The sequence below is a fragment of the Copadichromis virginalis genome, linkage group LG7 (genome assembly GCF_057382275.1).
Source record: "Copadichromis virginalis isolate Kocher_CV1m ecotype Utaka linkage group LG7, C_Virginalis_male_GT1.1, whole genome shotgun sequence".
In the NCBI taxonomy this organism is placed as follows: domain Eukaryota; kingdom Metazoa; phylum Chordata; class Actinopteri; order Cichliformes; family Cichlidae; genus Copadichromis; species Copadichromis virginalis.
This window is the reverse complement of record NC_140624.1, coordinates 6,246,732-6,265,452: the sequence shown is the minus strand read 5'-3', so window position 1 is coordinate 6,265,452 and position 18,721 is coordinate 6,246,732. Positions and strand designations below refer to the sequence as shown.

The 18,721-nt window shown below is 41.3% G+C and overlaps 1 protein-coding gene across 1 annotated transcript in view; it reads right to left on the bottom strand.

The window, feature by feature from the left end:
* Nucleotides 1-466: 466 nt before the first annotated feature.
* The window catches only part of b4galnt4a (beta-1,4-N-acetyl-galactosaminyl transferase 4a), a 160,665-nt gene continuing 142,410 nt past the window's right edge, over nucleotides 467-18,721 (bottom strand). Inside the window, exons 9-20 of the mRNA XM_085461382.1 lie at nucleotides 10,630-10,696; nucleotides 8,680-8,844; nucleotides 8,246-8,355; nucleotides 7,595-7,695; nucleotides 7,266-7,339; nucleotides 5,670-7,182; nucleotides 4,872-5,254; nucleotides 4,598-4,751; nucleotides 4,437-4,509; nucleotides 3,535-3,688; nucleotides 3,196-3,322; nucleotides 467-2,545 (exon numbers count right to left, since the gene is read on the bottom strand). Of these exons, the coding sequence (XP_085317508.1) occupies nucleotides 2,431-2,545; nucleotides 3,196-3,322; nucleotides 3,535-3,688; nucleotides 4,437-4,509; nucleotides 4,598-4,751; nucleotides 4,872-5,254; nucleotides 5,670-7,182; nucleotides 7,266-7,339; nucleotides 7,595-7,695; nucleotides 8,246-8,355; nucleotides 8,680-8,844; nucleotides 10,630-10,696 (3,036 nt within the window). The 3' untranslated portion in view covers nucleotides 467-2,430. The remainder of the gene's footprint in view (nucleotides 2,546-3,195; nucleotides 3,323-3,534; nucleotides 3,689-4,436; nucleotides 4,510-4,597; nucleotides 4,752-4,871; nucleotides 5,255-5,669; nucleotides 7,183-7,265; nucleotides 7,340-7,594; nucleotides 7,696-8,245; nucleotides 8,356-8,679; nucleotides 8,845-10,629; nucleotides 10,697-18,721) is intronic.

Below are 18,721 nucleotides of genomic sequence, written 5' to 3'. Positions count from 1 at the left end.
AGACAAATTCATGTGTAATACTCTGGCTGTTTTGTTCATGTAGATTTCCCAAAAACAAATGTGTAGCATATAAATAATAACAAAAAGCTATAATTTGCAAATCCTTCGAACACTATAGTTTACAGAAAATATAGCAATGGGAAAATGTTATTTATCCTTTATATTGACAAATAGATGTTCATTTAAAAAAAATATCGTGAAATAATTGAAAACTGGAAAAGTCAGCTGTAGTAAGCTTTATTTCTCTGGCAATGAATCACCCTACCTCTGCTCAAAATATGTTGAGCAATGTTATTTCCATGTCTCCATTTTACCACTTCACGGCCCGTGTGGGACGAGCACCACCGTGTGGTCAGAAAAACAAATAACATTTTTATTTTACTTTTGTGTCACTTTTTCTGTATTGAGACCAGGGTTCCAAAAACATAAATAAACGCACAACAAAAAAACTAAAGTATTATCCAGATGTAAGGATAAAAGTTTATTTGCAAAAACAAAAAACAAACAAACAAACAACAAATGAAAATAAAAGTACAATACATTCTTAAAACCTTTTCTCTACAAAACAATTTCACAGAAATTACCTCGGAATGTATACTTATTTTTCATTTTGTAAATGTTTCATATATATATATATCTATATATATATATATTCTTATATTAATGTGTTTCCTTTATTTTAAATAGTCCCATGTGAATGCAAAATTATGTACAGTGTAGACCTTTTTTTCTGTAGAGGCAAAAAAGGTCTAGAGGGCATTTTGACAATCATATAGTCAATAACAGATCGTTAGTGTTCATCCATATACATGTCCAGCCAAGAGCCCTCCAGCCACTCTTCCTCAATATAAGTGCCATGTTGCATAAACAGAAGGCATTAGGAGCCCGGCCTCCAGCCAAAATAATGGGAGCAGGTGGGGTCCCACTGGACTGCAGCTGCCAGTGACTCTTTATCACACCCTCTGTTCCCACTCAGTAGTCATTCTTAACGATTCTCCTTCTATCTCACCAGTGAACACTTCGTATCACTAAAACCTCAATCAAACATGTCCTTTCTTTTGAGATAATACAATAAACAGTGACACTTCTATGATCCTTTAAAGAGAATATTATTTTCCTCTTTTTACAGTATATCTGAATTTACACTGACTTTACAGCCTGCTGATAAATACCGTTGTATTTCTGCTTGTCTCGGCCCTCGTCAGTCATTAAAGTAGCTTAAAAACTGCCTGCAGCCAAACCCTGATAAAGGCACACATTTGTGAAACAGCCATGCCTTGCACCACTGTGTCCCACACATGAACTGGTCTCCCTTCTGTTAGCGCTTAAAACAAGCTCAAACAGAAGAGTATCTGTATTTTCGACAGCCAAGCATTCCCCGTCTCTGTGGGATTTTAATACGAGAAATGAAGTTTGCAAACAAAAAAATCTGTCAGTAGATCTGAAATGCTCACAAATTCAGTGTTATTGAACAGGAATAGCATGCCAAATGTAAGCACATGCTTAGTCCAGATAAATAAAAGTCCCTTGTTAAAAAAAAAAAAGAAAAACCCCCTCATCACTTAAAACAAATCAAGTCATAACCAATAGCTTGCATTATTATAAATGCTCTATTTTAAAATTGACATTATAAAATAATATTACAAACAGATACAAACACACAAGTTAGCATGACAAGGAAAAGGATAAAGAAAGGAATAAAATAAAGGTGATACAGAAGGAGAAAGAGGGGCAGAAAGGGATGTATCTGTTTGAGAAAGGGCTTTTTCTGAACGGAAAACTTTCTGTGGTTTATAATATCAGATACAAAGAGGAGTTCAGCACCTCAGTCATTCTAGTCAATGATATTTAACAGGTAGAAGTTGATGTACTGCTTTATCAAACAAAGTGTTCCTCTACTTGAGCTACAACCCTGCGTCTGAATCGCCTGATGAACACGTTGACACACATTCTATTAGGCTCCCGCGTGAGAGCATGTTAGCAAAAAGATCTTAGGTTGTCTCCACATCTCCGTGTTAGAAAAAAAAAAAAGGGGTGCTTTCCGTCATGGCAACACACCCACACACCTATATATACATACCCACACATACAAACACACACGCTCTCTGCTTTCCAGTCTTTCTGAAAACATTGCACCAAAAAGGACAGAGAAAAGGAGAATAAAAATAACTCTTCTCTCTGTACAGTAGTTCAGTCAGTGAGGCAAAGTGATGACTCAGGTCCGTCTGCGTAAAAAGCACGCCTCCAAATTTCAAATTTGGAATCAGTTTCCTCGTACAGACAAATACACAACAGGGTCCGAGGAGTCCCTGAAAGGAGCCTGTTTCGAAAAGGCAGAATTCAGGCAGTGAGCGAGCTCCGACAGGTCTCTCTCTCACACACACAGTGGGTCTGCAGGTAGGTTTAGGATCCTCTGACCAACAGGCTGCGCTATCCCTTGGGAGTTTTTTTGTTTTGGGCATTCCACATGCCTCTCTTGGAGTGGTAGTAGTGAAAGAAGTTCCTCAAGCGTAGTCTTTCTACTTCCAAACCGTTCTGCAGGACCCTAACGAACGAGAGAGACAGAGAGAAGTTTCATTTTTTGTCTCAGATCATATTGCAAATACACTTCTACACTAAAAGATAACCCTGCATATAAGCTGATAACCCTGATTTTCATGTGTTCGTGTACTTCTAAATGAGAATTTGGACATGAACAACATGAACATTAGAATGAAGGTACGCTGTATTTTATTACCTTGAGCATTTAAACAACACGTTGATAGCTGTGTCCTTGCTTTAAATTACTTCTTTTAAGTCAGGTAAGGTCTTTTTTTTTCCAAGTCAGAAAATTGTGTTATTCTGATACCGCATGAATACATAATAATCTTCGGTTTCTTTAGCTCAAGTTTTGAAATTGCTACAGCTATAATTTCCTCTGCCACAACGCAGATTAAAGGACTAACATTGAAAAATTACAATTTAAAAGATAATTTCCTGATCACTATAAACATAAATGTTCAGCTTTTTAAAGCTTCTTGTGATCTTCCCTTCCTGAGCTGCACTTTCACTAATAATATAAACTTTTACAAAACACAGGGACATTTTTTACAACATGCACTGCTTTTACACAGCTTTTGAGGTTAAATTAGATGTTCACTAGTTTGTTCACTCTGTGTCATACATGCTTTGAGAGTGTTTATGTTGCAGAGCTACCTGTCCAACAGTTCCCAATCCTCTCCACCCCAGCGGTCTTTGAACTCTTCTGTGTTCATCCCTCCAATTTTATCAAAATCTGATTTATAAATTCCAAACAGACCAAAGCCGTTTACCTCCCAGTAACCTTAGAGACAAAAGAAAAGCACTGAGTCATACAGTTTGATGGTGCAGCAACAGGAAAATCTGATGCCTATACATGATAGTACTTCAAAAAGTGTATTTACTACACATATAAAATAAAAATCACATATATCACCGTAACTGGGGAATGAGTTTCAGTGCCCCTTCAAACTAAGCCTTTGTTAATATGTAACACGTGTATTTTTAGTGTGTTACCATCAGGCTCCTGTGGTGAACTACCACAGCTGAGTCTCATGACAATGGGAGCAAAAGCAAGGCGTCCCTCCACGCAGTGCTTCCTGATGCTTTCCAAGATGTTGAGAGGGAAATGGATGTGCAGGTCACACAGGAATACGATGCTGTGGCTGTCCTGTGGGAGAAAATGCAAAGAAATGCTCAAGTATGTTTGCTACATCCAAATGATATCAAAATCCTTCCTTCAACTGGGCAAAAGAAGTGTCTGATTTTTGTGTGTGTAAGCTGGTGCAAGACAAGCGGATGTTCACATGCGCTTTACCGCTTTTTACATGGGCTTTTAGGATTAACGAGAGCAGAAGCTCTCTTTAGGTCTGTGCTCGGCATGAGTGGGTTGTCGTCACGTCAACAGCCCATAGGTCATTTAGATATGAGTGACAGTCGTGTCATCCCACCATGACAGCACTGACAGTCAACTGACGGATCAACGTCTGTCCAGACTTCCAGCTGCTCCATTCTCCCATGGGTGGGTATGCATGTGTGCGAGACAGAGACAGCCACAGAATGGTGTAAGGGCACATGCACACAAATAACCTGTGAGAGGGAGTGGATGTGACAGCTATGGCATACATATGACAGAGGATATGCGGCTATCCGTCTAAGGAATTCCCTGTCAGCCACAGCTGGACTCTGTGCGAGAGAGCCAAGGAAGGCAGTAGGAGGCTTGGAGATAAGGGTGAGATCCACAGTCCATGACAGACCAACCTCGCTGTGATGCATTCATTATGCATGAGTGTTCTTTCTGCCTGTCCATCAGCCAGTAAAGGTCATGTGGTCTGTGCAAGCGTCTGACCTTCAGTGAGTGGCTTTTGCCTGCCAGCTCACATATTGTCATCTTCTCTATGTGTGCTTGTTTCACTGACCTCAATAGTGTCCACTCCCATCTGCAGTCCTGCCGAGCGCTCAAAGTTGCCTTCTCTCCTAAGATACTCATATCTGCCAAAACACAAATATATATAAAGCGCGGCAGCCTTCAAAATATTAAAAGTCACAGCACACAGCTCCTCGTGTCACATGCACACACCTTGGCACACTGCTCTCTCGAAGTGCCTGCTCCACGTCCATATCTTCGCTCTCAAAATCCACAATGATGATGCTGAAATTGTCATCTTTTGTCTGCCGGTGAAGATTTTCCATGTCAGAGATGAACTGCTGCACCCAGCGAGCCTGGTTTTTTACTGAAGAACAGTAATACCAAAGGCAAAAGGACAGCAAGTTGAGAAAACAAAGAAAGTATAGGCAAATAAATTATTCATCTGAAGGATGCTGAATCTGCCCTGGATTCACTTTTGACTCACCTGGGACCACAAAGTGTACCATGACATCTTTCCTCCATTGGAGCATGACTGGCTGGCATAGCAGGGGCTTAGCATATGCAGTGCTCCAGGGTGTTGCTGCTGCTCGGCCAGACGACTTGGTGGGAGGAGGAGGAGGCGGTGGGGTGGTGAGGCTGGGAGTGGCAGTGGAGAGGGCCGAAGCCGGTGCTGAGGCAGGGGCAGAGTCTGTGTTCTCTAAACTTTCCTCCCCCTGCTTGCTGCGGTGTAGCAGCAGGTAAATGTATTCTGAAAGGCGTACCACGCTACGTCCTCTCTCCATAAGCTCCAGCTCCACGAGGTACCGGTTCCCTCTTGCCGAGTCACGCCGCTTTTCAACGTTGATAATTCGCAACAGGGTGTAGATCCTAGGGCAGACAGACAGAAAATATTGAAAATACACAGAGAGGTTGCACATATAGAATACAACGTTTTACATCATTGGCACAAGTGGATTAATTACTGTTTGTGTGTACAAACCACTTCAAAAAAGCTGATTCTCATTATCTGTGGCACATTGAATTTAGCATGGATGATGAAAATAACAACAGAGAAGCTACTTCACACAAATAACATCGAGCTTTGCAAGAACTACTGAAGAAAATTGTAATCAGCATACTGAAGACTGAGAGCAAGACTTCAAAGCACCAGGACATGAGCAATATGTTGCAGCAAAATTACCTTTTGCTTTATATAACGATTAGCATAAGTACCACACCTAAACTAACAAGGATGCAGGGAAACATAGACCTTGTCTGTTTTATTTCATTTTGCCATGCTTACCCCCCATTGTGCTCATTGAGTTTCTCCATGTACTGTGCCAGCACGTCCACCACCTCGCTCTCTGCTAGCTGCAGGTTCCCAGACACATTACAGCGCAAGTCATTCCAGTCAGAGCGCAGAAGCTCAAAGTCCATCGGATTGACCGAGAAAGTCCTCTGCCAGTTAATGCTCTCCTCTGCCCAACCTGGCCGAGCCTCCACCTCCTCGTAGCTGTAATCTGACATTTCACCCTCCTCTGGCTCTGGCTCGGGATCAGGATTAGAGTGGTTTGTTTCTTGGTCGATATCTGGAGGGTTGGGGTCTGGCTGCTGCTGGGACTCTGTAATCTCTGAGGTTCGCAGGTAAGAAGTAACCCGTGATTGACCTTGGATTGTGTTGTCTGTAAAGTTTAATCTTGGTGGGGTAACAGAGGGATGAGGGGGACCGCGGTGAGAGGACGGTTCGATTAGGTGGTGTTCTTTACTGGGTGGGTCAGCCATGATAGTAGTCTTTAAATCCCGGTGCTCTCCTTTGCTTTTGCTTTTCTCTGGCTGTCTTGCCCCTGTTGCCTTGTTAGAAGACTTTACCACACTTTCATTGTGTGTGTTGGTGCTTCCATTGTGAGGAGAAGCCTTACCTTCTTTTATAGGGGGGTTAGGCCAGAGCTGAGGCGCACTAATCAGACTCCTACTTCCTGTTACGCCTCCCCCACCACGTCTCCTAGCACCCAGGTTTACCAGCCTGGTGGTCTTTCCAGTCTGATACAAAAAGACTCCTGGGAAAACCTCTCTAGGGTGGCGAGATGCCCTCTCGTCCCTCCTCTCTCGCCGCTGCTCCCTCTCCTTCTCTCTCTCCCTTGCAGGCTTGGGCCTGGTGATGTAGATCTTGTTCTCCTCCCTCTTCTCTTTTTTGCTCCCGGGAAGCCTATCGTGGAGGTTGTTGCCATGTGCAGAGTTGCTGAGGATCTGCCTGGCTCGGCTAGCAAGGGCAGAGAGGGACGACTTTTGGGGAAAGAGAAGAGAAGACTTGCTGAGTTTAGTCCGTGTGTCAACTCCCCTGTCTTCTCCGCCACCTGTTCCTCCGCCTTTCCTGGCAGGGTCTAGTTCTGCAGAATCAGTGTGGACCCAGGACAGAGAGCGACCCCTAACCACGCTTTCGATATCAGGCTGAAGAACCCTTGCTTCGATGTTTTCAAGTCTCTTCCCCGTGTCTTTTCTCATATTCTCCCTTGTATGATCTCTCCCCCAGTCTCTGTCCAAATCCCTATCCATCTGTCTGTCTCTGCGAGGAAAACGCCTCCTTTCTCTGTGCTGTATGATACTGTTGACTGGGCCCTCATCTTCTTCATCATTAGGATCCTCCTTCTCTTTCTCCTTGTCTCGGCCAGCTGGTGTGGGCTCAGACTTTGATTGCCGATAGGAGGGATTTGAAGTATGGCTGGTCTGGCTTGGATAAGAGGGCTTCTTGGGTGACTGTGTGCCAACAATCTCTGCCTCATCCTCTGTATCTACCACCTCCTCCTCCTCTAGGAAATCTGGGGACACGAAAGAGACTTAAAGTTGAATGAGAGTCTGTACGTGTGCAGGTGGGTGCATGTGTTTGCTCATTATTAGTTACCATCTGGGTTCGGGAAGAAGAACGGCCTGTCATCTTCTTCCTCATCCATCTTCATATATTTGTAGAAACCAAACCTGGCAGACAAAACAAGAGGCAGCACAGGCACACGCACACACACGGCCACATGCATTAACAGAAGGTTGAAGTTTCGATGTGCCTTGCAGCATAATACACTTAATCTCTTAGTGAGGGGTCACATGAATCACTGCCATCAGATTCACAGACACTTGAACACTTATTCTGCATAATCAGTGTACGCGCTCATATATACAAGACAAAGACAAATGTTCCCATACCTCCCTAAGAGATAAAAGTAATAATGCCCTTACTTCTCCAAGTAGATAGGGGACTCTCTGTAGAAACACTTGTTTTCTCGCTCCATGTGGGTGAGGCGCGTGAAGTCATTAGGGTAGACGAAAGACAGATAGACCTGATAAACAGAGACATGTCAATCAAAAATGCAATCGCCCCAGAAAACAGTGACAGGAGGAAAAGTTAGGTTAAACTATGTGCACTTTGTGACAGTGTTTAATTACAACCAGTCACTTTATATAATGCTGCATTTTGTTAAGGTCATTCTTGTCTAATCTGAAATGGATTTGCTGTGTAACTTGCATCTCTCTCTCATACCAGTTATCGTTCATCTTTGCAGATGTTGCAGTAACCTGTGCTGCCCTAAAGGGGGGAGCAGTGCTCAACACTGCCCTCCACTTACTTTGTTTATGCTGTGCTTGACACAAAGGGAGAGATGCAGTGGCGATATCCAAATCAGCACAGATGTAGCTTCTCTGTTTCTCTGTTTGCTGCGCAGTTGATCGGGATATTACACTGGGAATACTTTTTAAGGGCCACTACCATATCTGGTCACATTTCTGATGACCCCGCTAGTCTACTTTTAGCAACAGCTGACTGTCGAAAAATAAAAGCTGATTCGAACAAAAGCGTCACTCTTTTTGTGACCCAGATGGAAAGTGACTTACGAACTGCAGGCCCTGGTATCTGGCAATGGGGAAATCTTTGACTACATAGGTTGGAGAGTAAAGACAGGCCGGAAGAACGTTTTCCAGTCGAGAGGGATCAATCATAGGGGCTGAGAAGAGACAGAGAGTGACAGGAAGAGGAAGAGGCAGGCAGTTATTCAACAACTAGGCCAAACCAATGTGTGTATAGAACACTTAAATAAATGAATAAATAAAAATCTAAGAGTCAGATAGGTGAGTGATGAAAAAAAGCAGGAAAATCCAGAAAAAATGGAACACAGCCTACTGGATGAAATTACAGTCTGAATACAGCTAAGATGACAACTGCAGACAATCAAGCCAGACAATCAGGCATTTAGAGAAAACGACAGGCCAGAAAATCAGGATGAAGACAGAGAAAGAGGACAGCCTGAAATGATGAATGGCAGATTTACTGCTATAGAAGGTGTCCCTGGGATCCGGCTTCAGCATATCAGCTCCATGCAGGATGGTACGGCCTCCCTCCAGACCCTGAGGCTGTGTCTCCTCTGGGAGACGGATGTGACTGGCCAAGGTCTGAGGGATGTGGTCCACATTGTTCATCTTCAGATTGGACTCATCTGGAAAAAAAGCAGTGAAGAGACATTAAGTTAGAGTCAGCGGAAAAGAGAAAGATTCTTTATCTCATTTCCTTTTTTATGCTCCTCACAATGGACAAATTTGATATTTAATGTTTAAAAGAAGATATGATTTGGGCCACAATTACAGCAAAATCGCTACCATCTATGACGAGGTGGCGACTGAGGAAGGAAGAGACAGAAGGAGAAGCAGAGGGGAGATGGCACAAAGGAAGCAGAGGAAGAGGAGGAGAACCCTAACAAAAGCTGAAGTGAAGGATCAGAAAAAAGTTGAAGCAAACAAAAGCAGAACAGAGCCGAGTCATAATTATACCAATCGATAACAGGGTAGGAGGAGAGCGCACGCGTGATTAATGGCATGTCAGTGGCAATGCCTGATGGGAGAAGTGCTTTATAATTAACAGGGTGGTCAGCATAATTTTTATCCTCACGAGGGTGAATTGTGTCCACCATCTTTCTCTCTTTTTTTCCCAAACAATAAGATATCTGTTGATCACACTGCTGGTTTTTACTACACACAAGTCTTGCAAATGTTGACTAATGGGCTCGTTGATCAGCAAAATAATGGAACCCCTTTTTCTTCCTGTGAAAAAATTGCATCATTTTTCATATATTTGTATTATCATCAAAACCACAGCATTCATTTATGTGCAGCAGAGATATTGAGATGGATCTTTGCAACAAAAACAAAGGAAACCAAAGAAAAAAAATGCTTGTTTAACTTTACACATTTATAGCAACTAAGTTGACTGCATCTTTGGTGTTTTTTCACTTAAATTATGAAACATAATCTGTGGCATTATTACACAAATGGAGCTTCCAATTCAGGTTGTGCCAGTAAGAATTTATTTTGAAACTATAGACAGAAAAACACTTGCATGAGCAGAGGGAAGCGTGGCACAATGAAAGACATAAAAATAGCTTGGGATAGTTTTTCAGGTACATAACAAAATACCTCTAAATTTATGTGCAAGTATTCCACTTATACAATGCAACACTGATTGCAGAATCAAAGTCCTACAACTTTAACTGGTGTCCCAGAGCAAAGAGATGCATGTTTTTGCTCAAACAGGAAGGATTATTAAATAATTTCCAGAGTGAGTGAATGGAAAAAACAACTGAGGGAGGCAGAGTGACATGAGGGAGGAGAAGGGATGGATGGGTGGAGGACGGGAGACAGATGAGGAGATGGTAATGCTCGAATCCAGCAGGTGACCTCATATATGGTACGAGGCTTCATTCCTCTCTGTCACAGCTTGTCATAAACAAGAAGACAGGATTTGGCATGCATCCACATAACACTGCAGCTTTGCCCAAGATGACAACTCCACACATCATTTTCTGTGCAGCTGGCATTTCCCCCTGTTAACGATGCTGAATCTTTGTGACACATTACTATTCTTGGAGCTATAAAGGTTAGACATCTACTCTGGAGATAGTGTTCTCATTTCTGCTAAGAATGACACCTATGGAAGAAAATAGATCATCTATTAGATCCTGAAACTTCTCTTTAGCCGCACGTAGGGAATACATGCTGTGTTCTCAAACTGACATCTGCAGTGAACCCACAGAAGAACATTTTGGTTTAAATAGGTTGTTTCTATGGCATGATTGAGCCTTTCCTTTTGGCAAGCTCTCAGCTGAGCATTTTCAGCAGATTTTCTATTAACAAAGTCCAGTGTGTAAATGCCAATAAATACAAAAAATTAATCATGAAATTATTAGATTCCACGACAAGATGACACAAATTTGATGAATTGCTCTTACCTGTGTAGAGGGAGATGTAGGCCGAGTCTATCACTTCATATTTCAGACCAGGCAGGAACGGACGCCACTGTGTGTGAGAGCAGAGAGTGAGAGAAAAGGGACTGAGCGAGAAAACTAAATGCCAACATGTTCAAAGTATACGGCGAGCAGAAATCGTCCATCAGTCTTTGCTGCCTGAGCTGTGACACTCTGTGTTATTGATCTTAACAACATCACAGGATCGATCTGAAGCAGGGTTTTTCTATAAACACACATAGTTGAAGACAGAAGAGGAAACAGAATAAAGAATGTAGGACATATACATCCTTACAAAAGGTGTAAGCAAGGAAAGGAAACAAGAGGAAAATGACAAACAAAGAAAATAGACCATGAACAAAGAGACAACATGGCTGTATGGATAAGACGGGGATGAGTAGGTGTAGAAAAACGATGTAGTAATGACCTGAAAACAGCAGCGAGAGAGAGAAATAAAAAGGGGATGAGAAAGAGACAGAGAGGCAAGCTACAATTCTTTTAAATAGATTTCACAATTACCTCGTCACTTCTAGTTACCAAGGATATAATCACAGGAGACAGGTCATTTTCCAACCCTCAGCTTGAGAATACAAATATAAACACCCTCCTCAGGCTTATGCAAATGCCCCCAGTGTATGCACGGCATAAAAACATGCACACTGTTTTGGATTTTAGGGCATTTTATCACAAATGAAGCTGCGAAACAGTGTTTCTCCCTCTACCGTATTGGTTCCTTTTTTTCTGGCTATTTGTCACATATTTGGCAAAATTAACCCAGATAAATAAAAACTCTTTGAAATAAAGTTGGCTCCTAGAACCTGGATGTTGACGTATCCTCGGGCAGGATGCAGAACCCCAAGTTGCCTCTGAGAGCGTGAAAGTTAAAAGTGCTTAGGCATAGAAAAAAAAAGCATTCGTGTGAATGAGATTTGGAGTAAGAAAGCACTTCGAGTGCTCAAATTGAGTAGAAAAGTGCATATAAGCACCAGTCCATTTACCATTTATCACTTTAACCTAATAACTGGTTCTGCTACCTTTGGCAGCAAGAACTGCAAGCATCAAGCATTTACGATAACTACCGATGAGTCTTTCACAAGGCTGTGGAGACGTTTTCAGCCCACTCTCCTTTGCACAAGTGTTTTAATTCAGACACACTAGAGGGTTGAATATTTTTTTCCCTTAAAACATAAAATCACCATTTAAAAACAGCACTTTGTATTTCTTCGGGTTATATTTATCTATTATTAAAATATGTTGTGGATCTAAAACTTTTAAATGTGACATATATACAAAAAGTACAAAATCAGAAAGGCAGAAAATGCTTTTTCACGGCACTGTATACTGTATGCAAATGATACACGCCAATAAAGCATTGTTTCAGAAACACACATAACCGCAGAAGTGCATGTAGTGCATTAAAGAACAATAAATAAGGACACAGGGTAACATCATGCAGAAAAGCACCAGGGGGTGGCCCAGCAGGCCAGCAAAGGCTTCACTATCTTGCTGTCATTTCAGGGTGATCGTCTTCAAGGTCAAGCCAGAAGGCTCCACAACCCAACTCCAGGAGGGACAAAAAAAAAAGTGGACACCACATATTCAGTGTAAAATGCAGCCAACCTTTCTGTTATTCTTACACGCCAGAACACACAGCAAAACTCGAGTGATCATCCATTCAACACTAAAAAATACATGAATCAATCCTATTTCAAGGTTTACTTCCTTTTTCGCATTACTTTTAATCACATGTCACAGTCTTATTTTGGAGCTCTTTTTCTGCGTCTCGCCACTTTGTTTCACTGTAGGCTGTAACTGCGTAGCTGCATTTCTGGAATGTATAATGAAAAACAACAAAAAAACAGACCCGTTTGTTTTCGCCAAAGAAATGCAACTCAAAATGGCTCAGCTTTACAGGTCAAAGCTGCAAGCGAAAGATGTTGTGAAATTTAAAATGAGAGACAATGACAGTTGATGCTTTGACTTGTGGCTCGGAGCGCGTTTCAGCAGTGCGTTTAGGAAGAATGTCAACACAACCCTTTCCAGAGCTCAGTGGAGCACAGCACCGCTGATGTGTCATCAGCCTTAAGTGAAGATGAGGCACACAACACTTATGCTCCTGCAGGGCCCATTTTCTAAATATGTGAACTTCTGGTCATTGGCTGACCTCATATATTTGCTAATGAATTCCTCCAACCCAGCGAGTGTGCGTGTGCATGTGTGGAGACACACAGCATCTTTTATGAAAGCGTAAATGTAGTGTGTCTTGTGTGTACAGGTGTGTTTACTTTAAAACACTTTTGACAGGAAACAGCAGGAAAAAGCAGAGGTGCGCTCACTAGCCCTGCAAGTTCAAAAGAAAGGGGGAGAAAAAAATCAATATCCAAGGGGAAATAATAAAAAGTACCAACAGTGGAAACAAAATGACAATGAACAACAGGCAGTGTTGTTTCACACAGGCTAGACCACCGACTGATATATAAAGGTTTGATTCTGTTTTCAATCTGATGATCAAAAGAGGGTTTTAATCCTTCTTAGTGTATGGTTTGATACCAAACCGAATAACACACGCAGCTTTTGTTATTTGTTTTTATCATTCAACGATTAGGAGTTTATTGCTTCTGAGAAGACTGACTGCTGGCTGCTGTATTTGTTACCTTAATTCAATCAGTTGCACCAGAGCCCAACGCTCTATCGATAAAAAGTTGTTTTGTTAATGTGACACATAAGTAGAAATGACATAATGAAAATAACTGACAGCTTCAAGTTTACATACAAACCACTTGAGATTTGTGGTCAAATAAAATTAACAGAAATTAAGCACTTTATTTGTTTGATTTATTCTTGCGAATAATGACTTTTATGCTAGTACTAGCTCACCTTGGTACATTTAAAAGGTTGTCAATTTCCATTTGTTCGACTGAGGACAGAGAGGTTCATTGTGTTCTTTGTATAGCTCATCTCTTGTTTCCTCCATGTCGTACATAGCAGAACAAGACAGATGTTAACAAGCCTGATGAAGCCTGCCTTAGGGGAAAAGGCAAGAAGAGAGCGGCGCTACCCTGATGTTATTTGCAACCCCAATTCCAAAAAAGTTGGGATGATGTGTAAAATAAACACAAAATGTAATGATATGCAAATCTTATGAACCCATATATCATTCACAACAAACACAGAAAGCATATGAAATTTGTAAATTTAAAAAATATTAGCTCACTTAAATTGTGGTGGCAACATACCTAAAAAAAAAGATTACTACTATGTTTAATCCTCTTTTCTGTTAACAACAGTTTGTAAGAACTTAGCAGACCAGTTTGCTGGACTGTTGGAGGATGAATGTTATCCCATTCTTTTTGCTGCTCAGCAGTCCTGGGTCTTCTTTGTTATAATTTTTTATTTCATGATGTATTCTTGAATGCACGCAAAGCCAGTTCGGCACTCATCTACTACAAAGCCATTCTCTTGTAACAGTTGGACTATTCAGTTTAGCAGCGTCTTGCTGAAATATGCAAGGACTTCCCTAAAGAAAAAAGCAGTCTTGATTGGAGTATATGCTGCTCTAAAACCTGTATATAACTTTCAGCACTGATGGTGCCTTAACCAGACCTGTTGCCAGTTAACCTAATCATCTGCAAAATGTTCCTCCAGCTGTTTTGAGCACAGTTTCCCTTTCCAGCTTTCCTTTGCCCCTTGTTCCAGAGTTGGGGGTGTGTAGACATGTTTCTGTCACCAAACTCCAAATGAGCTAACATTTTTCATGAAGTAGTAAAATGTTTTAAACTGATATGTTTTCTATGTTCTATTGTAAATTAAATATTGGTTTATGAGATTTGCAAATCTTAGCTCCACCAAGGATTTAATGTTTTTGGTAGAATTTGTATTCATAGGCATCATTCTGCCTATAAATACAATAGCTCGTTTTACATGTATTCTGATAAAACTTTGTAGAGGTGTAGAATGGAGTCACATAAACAATCCATGAAAATTTGGTTTACATCGAACAAGGTCTTCAAGATTAACTCAATGATTTATTGGTTGAAAATTGATTAAAAACCTTCTAACTTAGACATTAAAAGAAATGTGGTGTGTACTGTCAACATATAAAAAGCACCGTATAAAACCTCTGACCTCTTCTTTGAGTTCAAAAGATTGATCTGAAGGTCAAAGTGATATTAATGCTATTTAAAACTAAGTTTCTTATAATTATTCTGATATAATATAATAGGCTAAAGTTACTCATATCCAGTTATTTACAGATCAATGCCTATTAAACATTACTACTTCTACATAATATTTGTGTAATTAAAGTAAACACCTGTCATCCCACCATGCAATTTTTTGTCATGCAATTTTAAATAATTACTTGTTGTTTAAATATGCAAATTACCTAATATGAGTGGTTACAATAACATACATTGATTGTTGTCCAAGTCGAACTGTCAGACAGAAAGCACTGAGAAATGGGTCAAGGCTAGAACAGAGATAGAGGATGGTAAATAATATATTATCTTAGGAAGGCTTGTTTGTTTTTATGTGTCCTTTGTTAACTGCCCAGGGTTATAATTTAATCATAAATGGATGGAGACGAAAGCAGCTCAAGAAAAAGGCTGTGGTAAGCAGGCCCTATTATATCCATTAGGAAAATAGCTCTGAAATCACGCTGTGCATTCTTTTCAGGTTCTTATATAGTACAAGAAAGCTTGGTTTTTATTACTGAAGTAAAAGAAACAGACGTAATTCTTCCTATTAGGACGATAATTAATAAACCTGACAAACCATTTGTAATGATTCATTATGAGTTTGAATGAAAGCCAGAACAAAGCACAGGTGCTTTCATTGACCTGACTGTGTTTCTGTTGCCAGACAACTGTTTGGCCATAGCAACTACGACTGCACTGAGACTGACAGGCTGCTAACAAGCCAAAAATGATAATATTAATACGAATACGAGTCTCATGGAAATGTATTAAATAGCGCAGGTTTCATTTTTTGTTACACTTAACGTGACTTTTAAACAAATGTATTTCATTTTTAAACAGATTTTGTGTCTACACCACATGTTTTAGTTTTCCTGGAGTAGCCTTCATAATTTCCTGTAAATGTTTTAAATGTTAACCATGAAAGATCTAATTTTAATAATGTGACAAGTGCGTTGGAAGCAGAGGGATCATATGTGAGGTGAAAGAAAAGGCAAGGAAATATTGCCTATACTGATGAGATGCAAGAAAAGTTGCTTTGGTCGGAAGAGAGAAAGTGTGAATTTTAACACTGGCAGTAATTGAAAGTACTGTGGAGCTGTGGTGCTGCCCATTGACAAGCGCCTGGCAGCAGAGCATCAAGGAGAGACTCCTGACAGGCTCTGAACAAATATCTCCCCAACAGAGCATAGCAGAAACAAAGGACTGCTGGTGTTTTGATGCTATGCTGATACTGTTGCACAAACTTCATAAAATGAAAGCTGACCAGGATGCAGACAGCCAAAAAACTAAGTAAAACACTAAAAACCATGAAAACAAAGATTTAAGCCCATGAATGATTATACTCTTATTTCAATTGACAAGTAAACAGAGCTAAACATTTACATTCTAGAGGATAAATGCCACTTTCCATTCCCAGTCAGTGACACGAAAACAGTGGCTTGTTTCTCCACGTCATATCATCTTGTTTTGCCTGGGGATGAAGGGACATCATTCAAAGGGAGATGAAGAGGTGGATACAGAGACGGGGTGTTTAATTTTCTCAGTTAAATTATACATTAACCAAAATCTCTTAGACCAGACATTTCCAATAGACAAATGAGTCCAATATCCATAGCAATTACGGGGATGTTGTAGTGATTGTGTCTACAGCGACTCAATGTGTGCTCTGAGGGGAAACTAGTTAGTCACACTAAAAATCACACAGGTTTCAAATCAAGGCAAATGTACATGACAAAAAACACTGCAGCTACATAAAGAAAAATGAATAAAAATGGGTGTGCAGGTAATTTGGATTAAAAAATGTTTACTAGAAAAGACCAAAGCAATGAAGTGCCAGACATGAATGACTCAGTGAGCGCAACAAGTGTGAAAAGTCTGAACTAATCAAATAGTTACATACAAATGAAAAACAATCTGTTTCTAATACATAAAATGGAATATATATATATATATACATATATATACTAGGGGTGCAACAATACACAAAATTCACGGTTCGGTTCGATACTTTGGTGTCATGGTTCAATATTTTTTCGATACAAAAAAAATGTTCATGCCTTTTTAATTTGTCATTTATTAAATTTTCACGGCACATTCCGCACCACATCTCTGTGCGTTCATCATTTGTTTGAAGCCAGCTCACTTCCTGCAACTACTTTTCCGAGAATATGCGCTTCTTTTGTGGTTCGGACTCCTTCTGACATTTCTTTGGAGGTGGAGGAACATCACAGTAATTGCTTAAAGGAGCTTCTTCGACATCTTTAAGAGTTCTAAACAAATGTCTGTCCTCCTCCTGAAAATCGTATGTATGCAAACACGCGTTGCAACTTCTTATCTTGTGCCCATTTTTTATTTTGACAGCAAATGCGCACCTTCGGACCTTATGAGCAGCCCTGGTTATTTCGCTTGTCATATTGCAGCCACAGAAATTCTTTTGTCCATGAAACCATAAAGCTGCACTTTCTTTTTGCCTTATGGTCTGATTTGTCATAACTTTTCCGTTTTGTGGTAAGTTTTTCTTTGGCTGTCACTTCTTCACCCTGACCTGTCTTATTTGGCTCAGCAGAACTAAAATATTGTGGCGAGCTCAGACAAGAAGGAGACGGAGGTATCGTTTGGTCTTGCTTCCCGTGAGCTAGCCAGGGAGCACAGCCGTTTATTGACATCTGCAGAAGAACACTGCCGCTAGCTAACTGCTCAGCGCGGCAACAGCACAGCAACAACAACAACACCACCACACAGGGCGCCCTCTGACCCCGGAAGGACACACCGTCGCAGCGAGAGGGCGTCACCCGTCACTATGGCAACATAAACAAAACATAACTGTACAAACAGAACCCCGAACAGCCCTGACCCGCTACATAGCCCCCACCTAAGGGGTCAGTCGTCCCCGACGACCCCATTACCCCACACAAAGTCATGCAAATGTCCAGGTGCCTTCTTTTGGCGCACCGGCCGGTCACGACCGGCGGGGTAAAAGTCACTCGGGTCAGAACATGGGGTGCCACCATCATCCCACTTCTGACACCAATGTGGCGAGCTCAGACAAGGAGGAGACGGAGGTATCGTTTGGTCTTGCTTCCCGTGAGCTAGCCAGGGAGCACAGCCGTTTATTGACATCTGCAGAAGAACACTGCCGCTAGCTAACTGCTCAGCGGGCAACAGCACAGCAACAACAACGCCACCACACAGGGCGCCCTCTGACCCCGGAAGGACACACCGTGGCAGCGAGAGGGCGTCACCCGTCACTATGGCAACATAAACAAAACATAACTGTACAAACAGAACCCCGAACAGCCCTGATCCGCTACAATATATATCCTGCTGCTTTTACACACGCACTCACATAATGCTCAGCGATTCTCTGCACGATCAACCTCTCACATGTTTAAGCTTGCTGCGGGAGATTTCACTTGTCATGTTTGCATAGTAAGCTAACGATTGATAAGACAACGTCAGAGGAATTGGTGCGCAAATTATCATCACTCACCAATCAGTGCTGTTGCTCTCTATACACAGTTCGCGTGATTGCAAAGTGAAAGCAAAAAACAAGCGCAAATTCAAACGCATTTCAATATGTCACATATTGACAGTGGCTCACCGATGCCAATGACATAATTACCCGGCTACATTTCCGAAAGAATGCAAAAGCATTGACATAGATTTTTCATTCCTACAATAGCCCGACGGGCAGGGTAGCCCGTCTGAAAAAAATCGCTAGCCCCAGGACGTCGGGCTAGCGATTTTGCGAGCCCTGTATCTGATTGAGGAATCACTCATCTTTGGAAAAGAGAGTTTATTACAGAGAAATGCCTCTTTCCAAAATAAAAGCTATACTAACCGCTTCTTCTGGGCTATATTCTCAGCAGCATAAAGAGAAT